Source organism: Aethalodelphis obliquidens, unplaced genomic scaffold, assembly GCF_003676395.1.
Source record: "Aethalodelphis obliquidens isolate GAN/ISIS:26980383/991018 unplaced genomic scaffold, ASM367639v1 scaffold5, whole genome shotgun sequence".
Classification (NCBI taxonomy): domain Eukaryota; kingdom Metazoa; phylum Chordata; class Mammalia; order Artiodactyla; family Delphinidae; genus Aethalodelphis; species Aethalodelphis obliquidens.
Window position 1 is genome coordinate 43,921,038 of NW_020837949.1, and position 21,031 is coordinate 43,942,068.

Consider the following 21,031-nt stretch of genomic DNA (forward strand, 5'->3'; position numbering starts at 1 on the left):
CAGTAGTGAGGTTGATTTAAAAATCTACTAACACAACAATGTGAAGGTACTTAATGTCACTGTGGAACGATACACTCATAAATGGTAACGATGGTAAATTTTAGGTTATGTGGATTCCACTACATTTTTTAAAAAAGCAACTGTGAAATAGTTGGATAATTGAAAAGAGGAAAACCAAAAGCTCTATACTCTTTTAACACCACCACCACCAAAGCTAATGAATATATGCTAAGTGTCCAGGGTGGTAGGTGTCCATGGTGTGAGAGCTCATTGCAGAGCTTCATTTTCTCATTGTATATATTCTTTTCCATGGGGAATGAGATAATTTTAACTCAGCAGTGATTCTATGTTTGCCTGTTCCATTTTAACCACTTAATAGGGATAAAATTTCTCAGAATGGGGGATAAATTTGAAGGTCTAATCACTCAGAATGTGATTTTCAATGATTTCTATTTTTTATATTTCTTTTCACCCATTATATATCTTAACATGTAAGCAGTGTTTATAAATAGCACTCAAATACTGATATACCCTTCTATATGGTGGAATACTAAGGGGCCATGTAAAAAGTGACGAAAATCTGCATTTACTCTCTTGATAATATGTTTATGTTTCTATTATAAAGAAAAACTAAGTTATAAAAAACATGAAGAACGGGATCCACGTTTGTAAAAGGACTACCACAAGTACCACAAAACTAAAATCCAAAACACAGGCTTAGAAAAAGGTCTAGAAGGATATCAAGTAGTCAAAATGCAAAGAGTAGTTAAGTCTGTATAAGGGAGTGACAGGTAATTTTTCATAAACTTGTTTCTTATGCAATTCAAAACATCTTAAGAGTTACAAAATGAGCAAGAGGCTGTGAGCTCCTTACCTAACTGCAGCGTGGCGGCCAGCAGTGCATGGATGTAGACTGCAAACTGGGCTCGAATCCATTCGTCACCTCCCTCCCAGCCCGTGCCATCCAGGAAGACATCATCTCGGTTCTCGGTCACATGCCTCACTAGGTAATCTGCGAACCTTAGGTCTGCAGTGGTTGGGTTAAGCAGCTTCCTGAGTTCTGGATCATGGATCTGGATCAGAGCTTCTTCTACCTAGAGGGTACCCGGGTATAAGTCAGAGTCTGGGCATTCACGCAGATATCCATGCCACACTTTAAAGAGTAACTACTGGGAAGTTGGAGCTGGAAATAAAAAATATGAATAACAGCGTTCTCAAAAGGTGAGCCTAAGAAAGAGACAGGTTTTTTACACTGAAGTTTTTTTTTCTTTCACTATTTTAAAAATGCTCATTTTCTGTTCTTAGAAAATATATGCATAAATATTTAATCTTGAATTATAGAAGTAATTCACGTTGACTAAATATTTTGGAAAATATAGAAATATATAGTTAAAATCACCTTTTTCATACAAACAGAAATGAATACAATTAAATATAATTCCTAAAAATTTTTCCTTTGATTGCACAGACACTTTGGAATATTTTTATTATGTAATACTTGATACAGAAAGAAATATATTTAACTTACAGGTTAGTTTTAAAGTATAATAATAAAACAAATACCCATGAACTTGCCAACCAACTTCAGACCTAGAATGTAACCAATAATGTTGAGAAAACTCTGTGGTCCTCCCATCTGTATCCTCCTGCCTTGGAAAGTATATGTATTTTTCTCCCTCAAAATTGGGATACATATAGTTTTGAATCCCAGATTTTTCATTTATTGTATTATAAACGTTTTCCCAGGAGGCACATTCTGGTACTTTCTGTTAGAAACTACAAAAACCTTAGGGTGGCCGAAATTACCCTCACGCATTTGTAAAACATTAATTGTAAAATTGAACAAATTATTTAAATTTCTTATATATTAATAAGATGTCAAATATTTTTCTCTAGTTCCTTCCTCTTGATATTGGGGCACATTAAACAAGCTAGAAGTATTTAAAATATTTATACGATAAACACATTTTAATTGTGAGACTGTAGTAGGACCAGATTGCCTAGGTAGGAATCCTGGCTCATCCAGTTAGTAGCTGTCTGATCTCTCTGTTCCTTAGCTTCTGCAGGTGTAATACAGACAGTAACAATGCCTATTTCAAAGGCTGTTATGAAAACCAGACCAGTTCATATACCTAAGGCGCTTAGGATGCCTGGCAAAGGAAGCAATTATTACCACGATTAGTATTATTACTATGCCCCAAATTCCAATTAAGAAAGAAGGAATCAGAAAGAGAAAAACAAATACTGTATGCTAACACATATATATGGAATCTAAAGAAAAAAAAAAGATTCTGAAGAACCTAGGGGCACAACAGGAATAAAGACACAGACGTAGAGAACGGACTTGAGGACACAGGGAGGGGGAAGGGTAAGCTGGGATGGATTGAGAGAGTGGCATGGACATATATACACTACCAAATGTAAAATAGATATCTAGTGGGAAGCAGCCGCATGGCACAGGGAGATCAGCTCGGTGCTTTGTGACCACCTAGAGGGGTGGGATAGGGAGGGTGGGAGGGAGGGAGATGCAAGAGGGAGGAGAAATGGGGATATATGTATATATATAGCTGATTCACTTTGTTGTACAGCAGAAACTAACACACCATTGTAAAGCAACTATACTCCAATAAAGACATTAAAAAAAAAAGAAAAACAAAAAGAAAGAAGGAAAACAGACCAGCGGTGTCAAGGACCCACACTCATATGTAACCTACTTCCACAATGGCATCACTGAGGTGTTTCTGTTGTCGAAAAAGGATGTTAGTAGCTCCAGCAACAAATCCTCGAATGGTGACATCAGAGAGAAGATGGTGCTGCTGCAATGCCATATAAGGCAAACACAGATATCCCTGAATTACAGGAGTAATAGAAAATATTAGAAAAGTAATGGAACAGCCCGTCTCTCCTCAAGCCTAGAGAGCTAATAGTAGGAAAAAAAACTCCCCATCTTTCCCCAACCCCACACCATTCCTAACACAGCTGATCTTTGACTCAATACAATAATATTCCAATAATAATAATCATAGGTCCGCATGAATGGTCAATCTTGGCAAAATAGTCTACCATGAAGGTTGTCTTACTTGACCACTTTGTTCCTCGGTTCAACTTAAAAGCCTCCACTGTAACTAACAAACCGAATTTTTTTTCATTTAGGAAATGAAGTATTAAGCCCATTAAAAAGTATGTTGTTTAGTAGAAAGCTGTTTGTTCTTCCAGTAAAATTTTAAAACACATGCATTTGCACATAACCAGCAAAGTACTATTATAAGAAGGGCAAACACTGCATAGCAATTATTTTACTGTCCTATTGTTTAAAATTATGCAGCAGTATTTCAAGACACTTTCTACTAAATGTTTAAAGCACAAATGACAGTGGCAGTAGTGTATTTAATTGCTTTCCATTTGAATTGCATTTGAAAATACCATTGCCCTGAAAATTATACTTTAACCACCAAGCCACAGCAGGGAGTTAAGTGTACAGAAAGCAGCCTATATCCTGAAAATAAAGGTGTTAGCACTGGAGTGATGCACTGAAGGAGGAAATGGAATTTCTGCTGAAAGATTCTATATCAAGATAGATTTCCAACTAGTGGCACAATCTGCATGTGAAGGCAGGAGGGAGGACTTGCTGAAACCCTGAATTTGTTTCAATCAAGTCTGATGACAGTTTCATTCATTTATTTTTTATTCTCACCTTTTTTTAAGAAACACTGACTATAGTTATCTGGATAGTGTCTTGTTTCCCTCATGAGACGAATTTCTCGGAGGGCAGGACACACCCCTTCTGCTACTGCAGGTCCTTCCATGCATCTACCATCTGCCTTGTACCTCACAGCTGGTTGTTATATACTTAACATGAAAGAAGACTTCCAAAAGTTGGAATGTATGTCTAGAAACCTGGTTTTATTCTTCTTCTTGACAGTGTCTTCCTCTGCTCTATAAAACGCCAACTAATAGAAGCAGCAAAAATAAATCTATGTCTATGCATGAGACATACTGAGTATACAGTGCTTCTCAACCCACACCCTCTTGTGACTAAAGGTGGAAAGGACCCCTGGTCCTTAGGCCAAATCACTCAAACAGCTGGTGCAAGGCTCACAGGTCATGCTTTACTTTGTGTGCTATGTATTAAAAACGACAGGCTCCCCGCTCCCCAACTACCTGTTTCTAAACATAAATACTATAATATTGAATGCTCTTTCAAACTTGATATGGACCCCAGAATACCCTACTCCCCCAACTAGGCCTGAGAATCCTTCTTGATAAAGGCATCCTCAGAACTGCCAATTTTTACAAAGATTGATTTAATTGCTCATAGTATTGCATTTCATAATTGATTCTGTTAGAGAAGAAAAGTCTACCGTCAACAGTGGAATTCTTGGCTAAGTCTATAACAGCATGAAAACTAAGAATGTGTTTTTTTTAAAAAAATCAATAGTTCAAAGCTTTTTAAAAATATGAAAAAAAATTTCCCTAAAATATTATACATACATATATTCTTTGACCCAACATTTTACTTCTTGTAATTTACCCTACAGATACACCTGTTCATGTGTGGGATTTGTAAAAAGTTATTTATTGCAGCATTGCTTATCATTGCAGAAGACAGGAACCCTAACTATTCATGAACAGGGCAATGAATAAATGTTCTTCTATATGATGGAACACACTGCAGCGAGTGATGAAGTTCATCTCCAAGGAATATTTTGCTTAAAAAAAAAAAAAAGATATAGATAAGGTTGGTTGCCCCTGGAGAGAGCAACTGAATAGCAGGGTATGGAATGAGAGAGACTTTTTATTATAGATGCTTTGGAACCTTTTGAATATTGAACCATGTGAAAGTATTACGTATTTATAAAGTTATTTTAAATAGTAGATCAAAATGGCCTTAAAATTTTGCCATCATTACTTTTAACGATGGTCAATTTAGCCTAAATCTTTTAAAGGTCTTCAGTGTCTGGTGGCAGCAAGAGCCTGGGTACTTTCACATAGAGCAGCCTCTACAGCCAAACTCACCATGGCTTTCCACTTTTCTAGGATACTTTATTTTAACTTCCACATTTGGAGCTGCAGTATATAATGGTTAAAAAAAAAAGAAAATTGAAGAGATATCTGCACACCTATGCTCACAGCCACACTACTCAAAATAGGCAAAAGGTAGAAGCAACCCATACGTCCATCGATGGATAAATGGATAAAGAAAATGTGGTGTATACGTACAATGGAATATTATTCAGCCTTGAGGAGGAAGGAAATCCTATCGTATGCTACAACATGGATGAACCTTGAGGACATTATGTTAACTGAAAGAGGATAGTCACAAAAAGATAAATGCTGTATTATGATTCCACTTATGTAAGGTATTTTAAAGTAGTCAAGTTCATGGAAACAATGATGGGTGACAAGAGCTGGGGTGAGGGGAGAATGGGGAGTTGTGGTTTAAAGGTTATAGTGTTTCAGTTTTGCAAGATGAGAAAGTTCTAGACATCTGTAGTACAACCATGAGAATACACTTAACACCACTGAATTGTGCACTTAAAAATGGTAGAGATGGGCTTCCCTGGTGGCACAGTGGTTGAGAATCTGTCTGCTAATGCAGGGGACACAGGTCTGAGCCCTGGTCTGGGAAGATCCCACATGCCGCGGAGCAACTAGGCCCATGAACCACAACTTCTCAGCCTGCGCGTCTGGAGCCTGTGCTCCGCAACAGGAGAGGCCGCGATAGTGAGAGGCCCACACACCGCGATGAAGAGTGGCCCCTGCTTACCACAACTAGAGAAAGCCCTCACACAGAAACGAAGACACAACACAGCCAAAAATAAATAAATTAATTGATTAATTAAAAAAAAATGGTACAGATGGGGCTTCCCTCGTGGCACAGTGGTTAAGAATCTGCCGGCCAATGCAGGGGACACAGGTTCGAGCCCTGGTCTGGGAAGATCCCACATGCCGCAAAGCAACTAAGCCCATGCACCACAACTACTAAAGCCTGAGCTCTAGAGCCTGTGAGCCACAACTACTAGGCCCACGTGCCACAACTACTGAAGCCCGTGTCCCTAGAGCCCATGCTCCACAACGAGAAGCCACTGCAATGAGAAGCCCACACACCGCAACGAAGAGTAGCCCCCGCTCGCCGCAACTAGAGAAAGCCCACGCACAACAAAGACCCAATGCAGCCAAGAATAAAGAAAAAAATAAAAATAAATTTTTAAAAAATGGTAAAGATAAACCTTATGTTGTTTTTTTTTTTAAACCACAATTAAAACTAAAAAACAAATAACGTCAAAAAACACACCTCAGCTTGGTAAATCTGGCAAACCTGTTGTGAGCTGATCTGCTAGAGAGCTGCAAAAGCATAGTGCCTTCTCCATTGCGACTTGGGAAGGGCTACAATGCCATCAGGACCAACTGGCATTTTCTCATCTCTCCTCTGTTCAGGGATGATAAGCATGTTCATGAACTGGAAGCCTCCATACTGCAGGGATGTCAGTTCTCTACAAAATTTTATCTAGCGTTTAAAGGTAATCTCTCAAAATCTCAACCTCTGTGAGTGAGAACTTAAGTTGATCCTAAAATTAATGTGGAAATGCAAAGGGCTAAGAAACTCTTGAAGAACAATAGCAAGAGAGGAATCTCTGCCTGACTCAACATACATGGTAATTAACACAATGCAGGACTGACGCAGGGACAGATACACCAATGAAACAACAAAAAGCACAGAGACAGACTCCCTTTCTCAACCATACACAAAAATTAATTCCAGGTAGATAAAACCCAAAATGTGAAAGCCAAAACTACAAAGCTTTAAGTCCCATAAATCAGTGACAACAAGGGAAACAACCCAGAAGCTTTGAACAATTACTACACAAAGGGAAATCCAAATGGTTAAGAAGAACATGAAAAGATGCTCAACCTCAACAGTGACTACTGAAAAAAAATTACAAACTAAGAGCCAGAAGATACTACCAGATTGGCTAAGTATTAGGAAGTTTGACAATAACAAGTGTTGGTAAGAATGTGAAACAATGGGAACTCTTAACTACTGCTATGGGAATGCAAACTGTCACAACCACTTTAGAAAACAGTTTGGAATTATTCTAGTAAAGCTAACATACCCATTCCCTGTAATCCAGTATTCCCACTTCTAGGTACTGAATCCTAAAGAAATGCTTGCATGTATACAGCCAAGATTTCCAAATAAGAATTTCATAGAAGCATTATTTGTAGTAGCCAGAAACTGAAAACAACGTAGATGTCCATCCACAGAATTCGTAAGCTACAGAAGAGCCGAAAACAGAAAACTACAGAGGAATAATAATACACGACTTCATGCAAAATTACGGATGAACTAAAAACAATGTTGAGAGGAAAAAAAATAGTATAGTGACACTTAAATAAAACTAAAAAACATGCATCCATTACTTTTTAGCTAGTCACAAGTTATATGTAGGTTCCCTAAATTTGAATATGATACCCTGTAAGCAAGCAAACCAAATATAAACTCAGAAGCAATACATAAAGCAGTTTAATACATATGGCAGAAAAAAATTTTGGTTTCCAACTACATATACTTTTAATTCTTTCATATATTTTTTTTTGCTAAAACAGTTGCAAACTGTGGGCTTCCCTGGTGGTGCAGTGGTTAAGAATCCTCTTGCCAATGCAGGGGACACAGGTTTGAGCCCTGGTCCGGGAAGATCCCACATGCCACAAAGCAACTAAGCCCATGTGCCACAACTACTGAGCCTGCACTCCAGAGCCCGTGAGCCACGACTACTGAGCCCATGCACCTAGAGCCCGTGCTCCTCAACAAGAGAAGCCACTGCAATGAGAAGCCCGCACACCACAACAAAGAGTAGCCCCCGTTCACCACAAATAAAGAAACCCCATGTGCGGCAACGAAGACCCAACACAGCCAAAAATAAATAAATAAATAATATATATATTTTTAAATATGCTTTTTAACGTAGTTCTTCTGTACAAGTATTTTTACTTGTACTCTCATATTCAAGAGAAAAAAAGCCTAAAGGCAATTCACTTTTAAGTATATTCCATATTTGAAAGCTACTGACATGAAAGAATCAGCGATTGTATTTGAAACTGTGATTAAACAAGTTAGATTTGAATCATCACACAATAAAACATAAAACCAAAAAAAAAGTTTAATTTACCATAATGATGGTGGTAAGCCCATCATATATTCAGTACTGGTATAATGGACACAAAAAGAATATTCTGCCAAACAGTTTATTAACAGCACACGGAACACATTAACATTGCTTTAATTCAGCAACCTGGCAGACAAAAACAAAATCCCTCCCTCTTGATATCTCCACAGTGATAAAAATTAGAGTGGGTGGGTGAAGCAGCAAAGTAAGGGCTCCAAAAAGTACAGGCAGTCATGACACTCACATATGAATTCAGAAAACCCACAATTTGCGTCTATTGAGTATACTCAGTAGTTTGAGAGCCCTGAGTTTTCTCCCCAGGCTCCTGAATCCCAGTTTTAAGAAAATGTGCATTAGTTCAATCATGAAACCAATTAAGATAATTTCAGCATCCCCTAACAGGTCACAAAATGAACAAAGACAGCATTTTCTGTTAACTATTCAGCAACACTGACTTGGGGCAAGTACTTATTTGTAATACTGAATACACCCAGAAAGAATTTATCATATAGTGGAAATACATGTTCAAGTCAATACTATCCAATTTCTTTTACTTCAGGCATAAAGGAAGGTACTTAGGGAAATCATAAAACATTGCTCTAGTTACTGGACAGATGTATCTGTCTTTTATGGTAGATTGCAAGACCATGGTTGCAAGAATTTAGAACCTAGTACGAGCCTAGCACATAGGAAGGCAATAAATACTTTTTGACTAAAAAATGAAACATACAGGAGACACTGGTTCGATTCCTGATCCGAGAAGATTCCACATAGCGTGGAACAACTAAGCCCATCTGCCACAACTACTGAAGGCCGTGCGCTTAGAGCCCATGCTCCGCAGCAAGAGAACCCACCGCAATGAGAAACCCACGCACCACAATGAAGAATAGCCCCTGCTCGCTGCAACTAGAGGAAGCCTGCGCACATTAGTGAAAACCCAATGCAGCCATAAATAAATAAATAAATTTTATTTTTTTTAAAAAAAAGGGGATTTTTTTTCTTCTGCTCCATTTTGAAAACTAATTCATGAATGGCAATAAAATAAGGAGTTTCTCGTGAGTAGAATGAAAAATCAAAAGAACCCAAATGTCGCTTCCAGAATCCTAAAATATTCCTGAAATTAAGAAATGATACCCTAGGACATAAGATACTGGCTCAAAGATTCAATTAGATTTACTACGTTGTGTTTAAGTTAAATCATAAATGCATTCTGAATGTTTTTTCATAAAAAGATTAAAAAATAGTTTTTAGGGCAAGTTAACCAAAACACTATATTATACCTATGAGGGGTGCTAAAATTTACGTTAGCCATCTAAGCTTTTTTGTAGCTTTTGGAATTGTCGTATTTTAATATACATTCATTTAATGTAATCAAGACTGCCTCCTCCCCCACCAAAGATAAACCTGAATAATTAAAAACAGGCCAAATACAGTGATTGGTGACCTCAAAATCCCCTGAATTAATTCTCTGTAGCCTTACACTATGGTCACAGATGCCAAAGCACTGTGTATTTTACAGTCAAAGAAAAATTTTCAGACTGAAAATGTGTTTAACACTAAAAGTTAAATTCTAAGAGGATTTTGTTATATCCTTAAGGGCCTTAATAAAGCATTTTAAACCTTACCTTTGTGAAGATGGCCAGGGGCATGCCATACTGGTCCTCTTCCAAACCAGAAATTATCCCTGGTATCAGGACTACCTGGCCTGTGTTAGCTTGAGGTTGTACAGTAATCGGAGGACTGTCTGAGGGCAAAGAGTCCTTTAGAAATGAGTTTGTCTGTTCTGATCCCACCTGTTCTCTTTCTTTCAAGGAGGAGTCCTCTAAGACACTAGGATCCAAGGTCTCCCAGTCACTTTCTGAAGACTCTGGAGATGGGCGAGAAGGAGGTTTCAAATATTGATTGCTGTCATTGGGTTCCTGTCCTTCACTGCTGTCATCATCTACCTGGAAAAAAGGCTCTTCAGTCTTCATGGCAGCATCTCTTCCATGGTTTCTCATCATGATTTTCTCAACAGTTTCCAAGTTGGTATTTGAAATGTCAGGAGCAGGCATAGAAACAAACTCATCTTCAGTGGGATTACTTTCTTGAAGCCCAACATCTTCAGACATACTCTTTCGGGGTCTATATTGAGAACTATCACTGAGACCATGTTCAATCATGCCTAAAACATACAATATTGGTGAACAGTTTGGCTCATAATAAGGTAAAGGAAAAACAAGAGTTGTATATTCTGCTTTAAATAGTGGAACTCCCTTGAAGTAAGTCAGAAGAGACATACAAATATCGTATATTAACACATATATGTGGAATCTAGAAAAATGGTACAGATGAACCGGTTTGCAAGTCAGAAGTAGAGACACAGATGTAGACAACAAATGTATGGACACCAAGGGGGGAATGTGGGACGTGGGGGTGGTGGTGGGATGAATTGGAAGATTGGGATTGACATGTACACACTAATATGTACAAAGTAGATAACTAATAAGAACCTGCTGTATAAAAAAACAAAATAAAAATTAAAAAAATACAATCAAAATAGTGGGACTCTCCTATAAAAATTTTAATAAGCTATGCTTGCACAAATTTCAATGAGAAAAAAGAGAACAGAGAACAGAAGCAAGAAGAATTACAATCCTGCAGCCTGTGGAACAAAAACTACATTCACAGAAAGATAGACAAGATGAAAAGGCAGAGGACTATGTACCAGATGAAGGAACAAAATAAAACCCCAGAAAAACAACTACATGAAGTGGAGATAGGCAACTTTCCAGAAAAAGAATTCAGAATGATGATAGTAAAGATGATCCAGGACCTCAGAAAAAGAATGGAGGCAAAGATCGAGAAGATGCAAGAAATGTTTAACAAAGACCTAGAAGAATTAAGGAGCAAACAGAGATGAACAATACAGTAACTGAAATGAAAAATACACTAGAAGGAATCAATAGTAGAATAACTGAGGCAGAAGAACGGATAAATGACCTGGAAGACAGAATGGTGGAATTCACTGCTGTGGAACAGAATAAAGAAAAAAGAATGAAAAGAAGTGAAGACAGCCTAAGAGACCTCTGGGACAACATTAAACGCAGTAACATTCGCATAATAGGGGTCCCAGAAGGAGAAGAGAGAGAGAAAGGACCCGAAAAATTATTTGAAGAGATTATAGTCAAAAACTTCCCTAACATGGGAAAGGAAATAGCCACCCAAGTCCAGGAAGCACAGAGAGTCCCAGGCAGGATAGACACAGGGAGAAACACACCGAGACACATAGTAATCAAGTTGACAAAAATTAAAGACAAAGAAAAATTATTAAAGGCAACAAGGGAAAAACGACAAATAGCATACAAGGGAATTCATGAAACATTAACAGCTGATTTCTCAGCAGAAACTCTACAAGCCAGCAGGGAGTGGCACTACATATTTAAAGTGTTGAAAGGGAAGAACCTACAACCAAGACTACTCTACCTGGCAAGGATCTCATTCAGATTCCACAGAGAAATCAAAAGCTTTACAGACAAGCAAAAGCTAAGAAATTTCAGCACCACCAAACCAGCTCAACAACAAACGCTAACGGAACTTTGCTAAGTGGGAAACACAAGAGAAGAAAAGGACTTACAGAAACAAACCCAAAACAATTAAGAAAATGGTCATAGGAACATACATATTGATAATTACCTTAAATGTGAATGGATTAAAAGCCCCAACCAAAAGACAAAGGCTCGCTGAATGGATACAAAAACAAGACCCACATATATGATGTCTACAAGAGACCCACTTCAGACCTAGGGATACATACAGACTGAAAGTGAGGGGATGTAAAAAGATATTCCATGCAAATGGAAATCAAAAGAAAGCTGGAGTAGCAATACTCATATCAGATAAAATAGACTTTAAAATAAAGAATGTTACAAGAGACAAGGAAGGACACTACATGATGATCAAGGGATCAATCCAAGAAGAAGATATAACAATTATAAATATATATGCAACCAACCTAGGAGCACTTCAACACATAAGGCAACTGCTAACAGCTGTAAAAGAGGAAATCAACAGTAACAATAACAGTGGGGGACTTTAACACCTCACTTACACCACTGGACAGATCAGTCAGACAGAAAATTAATAAGGAAACACAACCTTTAAATGACACAGTAGTCCAGATAGATTTAATTGATATTTATAGGACATTCCATCCAAAAACAGCAGATTACACTTTCTTCTCAAGTGCGCACAGAACATTCTCTAGGATAGATCACATCTTGGGTCACAAATCAAGCCTCAGTAAATTTAAGAAAATTGAAATCATATCAAGCATCTTTTCTGACCACAAGGCTATGAGATCAGAAATCAATTACAGGGAAACAAAGGTAAAAAACACAAACACATGGAGGGGCTAAACAATACGTTACTAAATAACCAAGAGATCACTGAAGAAATCAAAGAGGAAATCAAAAAACACCTAGAGACACATGACAATGAAAACACAACGATCCAAAACCCATGGTATGCAGCAAAAGCAGTTCTAAGAGGGAAGTTTATCGCTATACAATCCTACATCAAGAAACAAGAAACAAACAAACAAAAAGAAACAAGAAACATCTCAAATAAACAATCTAACCTTACACCCAAAGTTAGCAGAAGGAAATAAATCATAAAGATCAGAGCAGAAATAAATGAAATAGAAACAAAGAAAACAATAGCAAAGATCAATAAATCTAAAAGCTGGTTCTTTGAGAAGATAAACAAAATTGATAAACCATTAGCCAGACTGATGAAGAAAAAGAAGGAGAGGACTCAGATCAATAAAATCAGAAATAAAAAAGGAGATGTTACAAGAGACACCGCAGAAATGAACAGACCAATCACAAGTAATGAAATTGAAACTGTGATTAAAAATCTTCCAACTAACACAAGTCCAGGATCAGATGGCTTCACAGGTGAATTCTATCAAACATTTAGAGAAGAGCTAACACCCATGCTTCTCAAACTCTTCCAAAAAACTGCAGAGGGGGCTTCCCTGGTGGTGCAGTGGTTGAGAGTCAGCCTGCCTATGCAGGGGATGCGGGTTCGTTCCCTGGTCCGGGAGGATCCCACATGCCACGGAGCGGTTGGGCCCGTGAGCCATGGCCGCTGATCCTGCGCGTCCGGAGCCTGTGCTCCGCAACGGGAGAGGCCACAACAGTGAGAGGCCCACGTACCACAAAAAAAAAAACAAAAAAAAAATTACAGACCAATATCACTGATGAATATAGATGCAGAAATCCTCAACAAAATACTAGCAAACAGAACCCAACAACAAATTAAAAGGATGTTAAGTGACCAACACCCCCATGATTGAGTGGGATTTATCCCAGGGATGCAAGGATTCTTCAATATATGCAAATCAATCAATGTGATACACCATATTAACAAGTTGAAGAATAAAAACCATATGATCATCTCAATAGATGCAGAAAAAGCTTTTGACAAAATTCAACACCCATTTATGAAAGAAACTCTCCACAAAGTGGGCATAGAGGGAACCTACTTCAACATAATAAAGGCCATATGCGACAAGCCCATAGCAAACATCATTCTCAATGGTGAAAAACTGAAAGCATTTCCTCTAAGATCAGGAACAAGACAAGGATGTCCAGCCTTGCCACTTATTCAACATAGTTTTGGAAGTCCCAGCCATGGCAATCAGAGAAGAAAAAGAAATAAAAGGAATACAAATTGGAAAAGAAGTAAAACTGTCACTGTTTGCAGATGACATGATACTATACATACAGAATCCTAAGGATGCCACCAGAAAACTACTAGAGCTAATCAATGAATTTGGTAAAGTTGCAGGATACAAAATTAATGCACAGAAATATCTTGCATTCCCATACACTAATGATGAAAAATCTGAAAGAGAAATTAAGGAAACACTCCCATTTACCATTGCAACAAAAAGAATAAAATACCTAGGAATAAACCTACCTAATGAGACAAAAGACCTGTATGCAGCAAAGTATAAGACACTGATGAAAGAAATTAAAGATGATACAAACAGATGGAGAGATATACCACGTTCTTGGATTGGAAGAATCAATAATGTGAAAATGACTATACTGCCCAAAGCAATCTACAGATTCAGTGCAATCCCTATCAAATTACCAATGGCATTTTTTACAAAACTAGAACAAAAAATCTTAAAATTTGTATGGAGATACAAAAGACCCTGAATAGCCAAAGCAGTCTTGAGGGGAAAAAAACAGAGCTGGAGGAATCAGACTCCCTGACTTCAGACTGTACTACAAAGCTACAGTAATCAAGACAATATGGTACTGGCACATAAACAGAGATATAGATCAATGGAACAGGATAGAAAGCCCAGAGATAAATCCACGCACCTACAGTCAACTAATCTATGACAAACGAGGCAAGGATACACAATGGAGAAAAGACAGTCTCTTCAATAAGTGGTGATGGGAAAACTGGACAGCTACGTGTAAAAGAATGAAATTAGAACACTCCCTAACACCATACACAAAACTAAACTCAAAATGGAGTAGAGACCTAAATGTAAGACTGGACACTGTAAAACTCAGAGGAAAACATAGGAAGAACACTCTTTGACATAAATCACAGCAAGATCTTTTTTTGATCCACTTCCTAGAGTAATGGAAATAAAAACAAAAATAAACAAATGGGACCTAATGAAACTTAAAAGCTTTTGCACAGCAAAGGAAACCACAAACAAGAGCAAAAGACAACACTCAGAATGGGAGAAAATATTTGCAAACAAATCAGTGGACAAAGGATTAATCTCCAAAATATATAAATAAATAGCTCATGCAGCTCAATATTAAAAATACGAACAACCCAATCCAAAAATGGGCAGAAGACCTAAATAGACATTTCTCCAAAAAAGACATACAGATGACCAAGAGGCACATGAAAAGCAGCTCAACATCACTAATTATTAGAGAAATGCAATGAGGTGTCACCTCACACCAGTTAGCATGGGCATCATCAGGAAAACTACAAACAACAAATGCTGGAGACGGTGTGGAGAAAAGGGAACCCTCTTGCACTGTTGGTGGGACTGTAAATTGATACAGCCATTATGGAGAACAGTATGGAGGTTCCTTAAAAAATTAAAAATAGAATTACCATATGACCCAGCAATTCCACTCCTGGGCATATATCCAGAGAAAACCATAATTCAAAAAGACACATGCACCCCAATGTTCATTGCAGCACTATTTACAACAGCCAGGTCATGGAAGCAACCTAAATGCCCATCAACAGACGAATGGATAAAGAATATGTGGTACATATATACAATGGTATATTAGCCATAAAGAGGAACGAAATTGGGTCATTTGTAGAGACTTGTGTGGATCTAGAGACTGTCATAGTGAAGTAAGTCAGAAAGAGAAAAACAAATATTGTACATTAACACATATATGCGGAACCTAGAAAGATGGTACAGATGAACCAGTTTGCTGGGCAGAAATAGAGACACAGATGTAGAGAACAAATGTATGGACACCAAGGGGGGAAAGCAGCGGGGGGTGGGGTGGTGTTGGTGTGATGAATTGGGAGATTGGGATTGACATGTATACACTGATGTGTATATAATTGATGTCTAATAATAACCTGCTTATAAAAAAATAAATTAAAATAAAAAACGAGAGAGAAAAGAAAATGTCAGACAAAAGAGAAACCTATGGCCAAAGTGAAAATGTCAGGGAACTAGATCCCACATGCCACAGTTAATAGATTCCCTCATGTTGCTTCCCTGGTGGCACAGTGGTTAAGAATTTGCCTGCCAATGCAGTGGACACAGGTTCGAGCTCTGGTCCAGAAAGATCCCACATGCCATGGAGCAACTAAGTCCATGCGCCACAACTACTGAGCCTGCGCTCTAGAACCCGTGAGGCACAACTACTGAAGCCTGTGTACCTAGAGACTGTGCTCTGCAACAAGAGAATCCACCGCAATGAGAAGCCTGTGCACCACAATGAAGAGTAGCCCATGCTCACCGCAACTAGGGAAAGCCCGTGCGCAGCAACGAAGACCCAACACAGACAAAAATAAAATAAATTTTTTAAAAATTAATTAATTAAAAAAAAGATTACCCCATGTCTCAACTAAAAGATCCCATGTGCTGCAACTAAGACCCAGTGCAGCCAAATAAGTAAATAAATTTTTTTTTAAAATAAAAATAAATAAACTTCTGGAGAAAAAAAAAATAGAATGGTAACCCTAACCACTTTTTCCTTGAAAATTTTTATCATTCAAAGGTTCATGGACCAAAAAAAAAAAAGGTTCATGGACTTCCCTGGTGGAGCAGTGGTTAAGAATCCGCCTACCAATGCAGGGGACATGGAGTTGAGCTCTGGTCAAGGAAGATCCCACATGCAGTGGAGCATCTAAGCCCGTGTGCCACAACTACTGAGCCTGCACTCAAGAGCCTGCAAGCCACAACTACTGAGCCCATGTGCCACAACTATGAAGCCCTCGTGCCTAGAGCCCATGGTCTGTAATAAGAGAAGCCACTGGAATGAGAAGCCCGCGCACTACAACGAAGAATAACCCCTGCTCACCACAACTACAGAAAGCCCGCGGGTAGCAACGAAGACCCGATGCAGCCAAAAATAAATAAGTATACATACTAATATGTATAAAATAGATAACTAATAAGAACCTGCTGTATAAAAAATAAAATAAAATTCAAAATAATAAAAATAAATAAATATTTAAAAAAACAAAGTCCAGGACAGGGCTTCCTTGGTGGTACAATGGTTAAGAATCCGCCTGCTAATGCAGGGGACACGGATTCAAGCCCTGGTCCAGAAAGATCCACCATGCCGCTGAGCAACTAAGCCCGGCACCACAACAAGAGAAGCCACCACAATGATAAGCCCACACACCGCAATGAAGAGTAGCCCCCACTCTCCGCAACTAAGGAAAGCTCGCGCGCAGCAACAAGGACCCAATGCAGCCAAAAATAAATAAATTAATTTTTTAAAAAAAGGTCCAGGACAAATTATAAAAAGGTAGAGTAGAAACCGCTACGCTCTTACCTGGAAAAAGGGATAACACTGTCATCAGGGCACCCACCAATTTATTCACTGGAGAAATATAAAAGAGAACCTGAAATGGAGTCAATCAAAATTAAATCAGAAAATCCATGAGTCCACAATGATACTTTAAAACAAGAAAAAAGAAAAGAAGGGAGAGGGGAAAACTCTTTACAGAAGTGTAACAGCTAAAACATACAGAATTTATGATAGAATCAGAAAATCACCAAGCCATCTATCATGGTTCAGGTAAAAATTACCAATGGATGCTAAAACTATTGTGAAAGGTTGTTGGGCAACAGGATATCCACATATCTTCAAATTTATCAACCCACAGTTTACCTATTAATTGCAAAGAGAAAAAACAAGTACCTAATTTAAAGAAACCTGGCAACCACCACCTGAATCAGATGATCAAATTTCACATTGCCAAAAATAATACAAACAGTTATGGGGCTCCTGATGTGATGCCCCGAGAAGGACACACCACCACCTCTATTCTTGCCAAAAAAATTTAATCTGAAACTAGTGACAACAATCAGACAAATCTAATACTATAATGCAACTAATCTGGATTCTTAAAAAAAAAAAAATTAAAAGGCCAATGTCATAAAAACAAAGAGAAACAAAAAAAGAGCGAGGTGGTGGCACTGTTTGAGATTAAAGAAAGCTAACAATGCAATAAATGATCCTTGGTCTCCAGATTAAGAAAAGCAACCAGCTTATAGGACATTATTACGACATCTGGGGAAATGTGAAAATGGACTGTACATTAGATAGCATTTATTATATCAATGTTAAATTTCTTGAATGTGAAAATGATATTTTGTCTGTGGGAATGCACCCTTATTCTTAAGAAATATATCCAGGGCGTGTTAGGAATCGGGCTGCACAGCAGGAGGTGAGCAGCCAGCAAGCAAGGAAAGCTTCATATGCCACTCCCCATCGCTCCCCATCGCTCGCATTACTGCCTGAACCATCCCCCCTGCCCCGCCTCCGATCCATGGAAATACCGTCTTCTGTGAAACTGGTCCCTGGTGCCAAAAAGGCTGGGGACTGCTGTCCTAAAGTATTTAGGGATGAAGTACCATGGTGTCTACAAATTACTTTAAAATTATTATGATTCAGGGAGAAAAATGAACACATATAAAACAATGTAATGCAAAAGCAAAATGTTAACAACTCATAAACACAGATGAAGGGTATAAAAGTGTTCATTATATATTACTCTATCAACTTTCCTGTAGGTTTGACATTTTTCAGAATAAAAATTGACAAAAATTAATCCAGAACAGGGTTCAGTTAGATAGTGCACTAAAACTAATGCTGGTGATAATTAAATTAGAGGAAAAAAACAAGCATGTAGTTGCTCAGGTGAGAGTTTTTTCTTTTTTTAAACCATTAAATCATTTAGTGGCACTAAGTGATATCCAGTAAAGCGTAACATCCATAATCTCCTGTGCTCTCCTTACACGTTGCTTATTTGAATGCTTTGCAAGTACAGAGAAACCAAGACTGCATTAAAAGATGTCCTTACTTTATTAAATCAATATAAAAAGTGTGTACCTGTGATTTGCCACATTAAATAAAGTCTACTTGATCATAAGTGCCACTGCATGTGGCTAGGCTAAATATTATTTTGCAAAATTTTGTTTCAGATACATGTATCCACATGTGCTCTAAGTTTCAATGAAAAACATTTTTTATTATGGGTTGCAATAAAAAGTTTGAAACCTACAACTCAACAACAAAAAAAACAAACCTGATTAAAAATGGGCAAAGGACTTGGATACACATTTCTACAAGGAAGATATGCAAGTGGCCAAAAAGCACATGAAAAGGTGCTCAACATAACTAATCATTAGGAAAATGCAAACCAAACCCAGGAGATATCACCTCATACCTATTAGGGACGGCTACTATCAAAAAACCTGAAAATAACCAGTGTTGGAGAGGATGAGAATAAATCGGAACACTTATGCACTGTTATTAGGAATGTAAAGTGATTTAGCTACTGTGGAAAAGATGGCAGTTCCTCAAAAAATTAAAAATAGAACTACCATGTGATCCAGCAATACCACTTCTGGGTATACACTCCAAAAAACTGAAAGCAAGGTCTTGAAGAGACATACATAGACCCATGTTCACAGCAGCATTATTCATGACAGCCAAAATGTGGTATGTACATACATGGAATATTATTCATCCTTAAAAAGGGAGGAAATTCGGACATCTGTTGTACATGGATGAACCTTGAGGACACTATGCTAAGTGAAATAAGCCAGTCACAAAAACAAACACTTATGATTTCATTTATATGAGGAACCTAGAGTAGCCCAATTCATAGAGACAGAAAGTAGAAGGGTGGTTGCCAGCAGGTGGGAGAAAGGGAGAAGGAGGAGTTAGTGTTTAATGGGTACAGAGTTTCAGTTTTGCACAATGAAAAGAGTTTTAAAGATGGATGATAATAGTGCAACAGGAACATACTTAACACCATGAAACTGTACACTTAAAAATAGTTAAGATGGTTAATTATATGTTATGTGTATTTTACAAGTATAAACTATTTTGAAAGGTTGAAACACTGTACTAGGACATGTTAGTTTCATTCACTTTTTAAAAATTTACTTTTTTTCTGTTTGAAGAAAGAATACATATTCATCCAGAAAGCTAGAATATAGAAAAGTGTATTTCCTTCTTAAAAATATAGCCAATATTCTCACCAAGCTGTTGCTGTCTTTCCTCCTACTCTTTTCAATTAATATATATTTAATTATAAAATTGGAATCATGGGCTTGATATGTAGCTGGGCAAACTTTTTTCACTTAACATGCCATGAAACATCTTTACAACAATTAAAAAAACCCACCCAGAATCTTTTTTGTTGTTTGGAAATTATATACAAAATAAATCAATACTTACTTAGTCACTGATAATTCATTATTAAAAATGACTGAAAGAATCTCTTAGATAGAGCTTTGCATCAACTAAGATTAATTCTGGAAATTAAACCTCTAAGAGAACAATTACTGGGCCAAACGGATAAACATTTTTATGGAAACAAAATATACTGGATATTGTGAATGGCTGACTCTCCAATATCCATTCCACCCTACTTTACTGAGCACAGTAACACAGTGTATACAACTGGCCACAGATCCAGGGATGGCTCCTGATTACTCTAAACCAGAGGTCAGCAAACTTCTCTATCGAGGGTCAGATAGTAAGCATTTTTCATTTGTGGGCCATTTGGTCTCTGTCCCAACTACTCAACTCTTCCACTGTAATGCAAAAGCAGCCATAAACAATAAGGAAAAGAATGGCTGTAACTATGTTCCAATAAAACTTTATTTACAATAGGTGGTAGACCAGATTTGGCCCTGGGGCCTAGTGTGTAGACTCTTGGTATAAAATTCCTCATCTAAATCTTTGATCTAAAATCATTGCAATCCCATCCCTTTGTACTAGAGAGTGGTCTGGAACCCAGGTTTAAGCCAATCAGTACAGGCATTTCTTTGGCACCAATTATTGGTTCTGGGTAGGCACATGGCCTCATAGGCCCAAAGGAATTGACAGGAAGAATCCTTATTAAATGGTTTGCGAAGAGGTATTATCTCTGCCACCAGTTATAGCTAAGGAAGCACATAGTTCAATTACTGTTGGCAGTTATCCTACACCACAAGGGAAGTTAGGCTCAAGATAAAGCAAGCACTGTGGACCACAGAACAAAGAGATGGAAAAAATCTAGGTATTTAAATACATTGTCAAACCATTCAGTCAATCCACTCTGAAGTCTGAAGCGAGCCA

General features: G+C 37.8%; 1 protein-coding gene across 4 annotated transcripts in view; it reads right to left on the minus strand.

Moving 5' to 3' along the window:
* The window catches only part of AVL9 (AVL9 cell migration associated), a 94,791-nt gene that overhangs the window by 44,171 nt on the left and 29,589 nt on the right, over positions 1–21,031 (minus strand). For all 4 annotated transcript variants that reach the window (XR_003431943.1, XR_003431942.1, XR_003431941.1 and 1 more), the window contains exons 9-12: positions 17,228–17,297; positions 9,794–10,332; positions 2,715–2,849; positions 875–1,094 (exon numbers count right to left, since the gene is read on the minus strand). Coding sequence is in view for 1 of the 4 variants with exons in the window: in XM_027102245.1 (XP_026958046.1) it covers positions 875–1,094; positions 2,715–2,849; positions 9,794–10,332; positions 17,228–17,297 (964 nt within the window). In the remaining 3 variants the exon portion in view is untranslated. The remainder of the gene's footprint in view (positions 1–874; positions 1,095–2,714; positions 2,850–9,793; positions 10,333–17,227; positions 17,298–21,031) is intronic.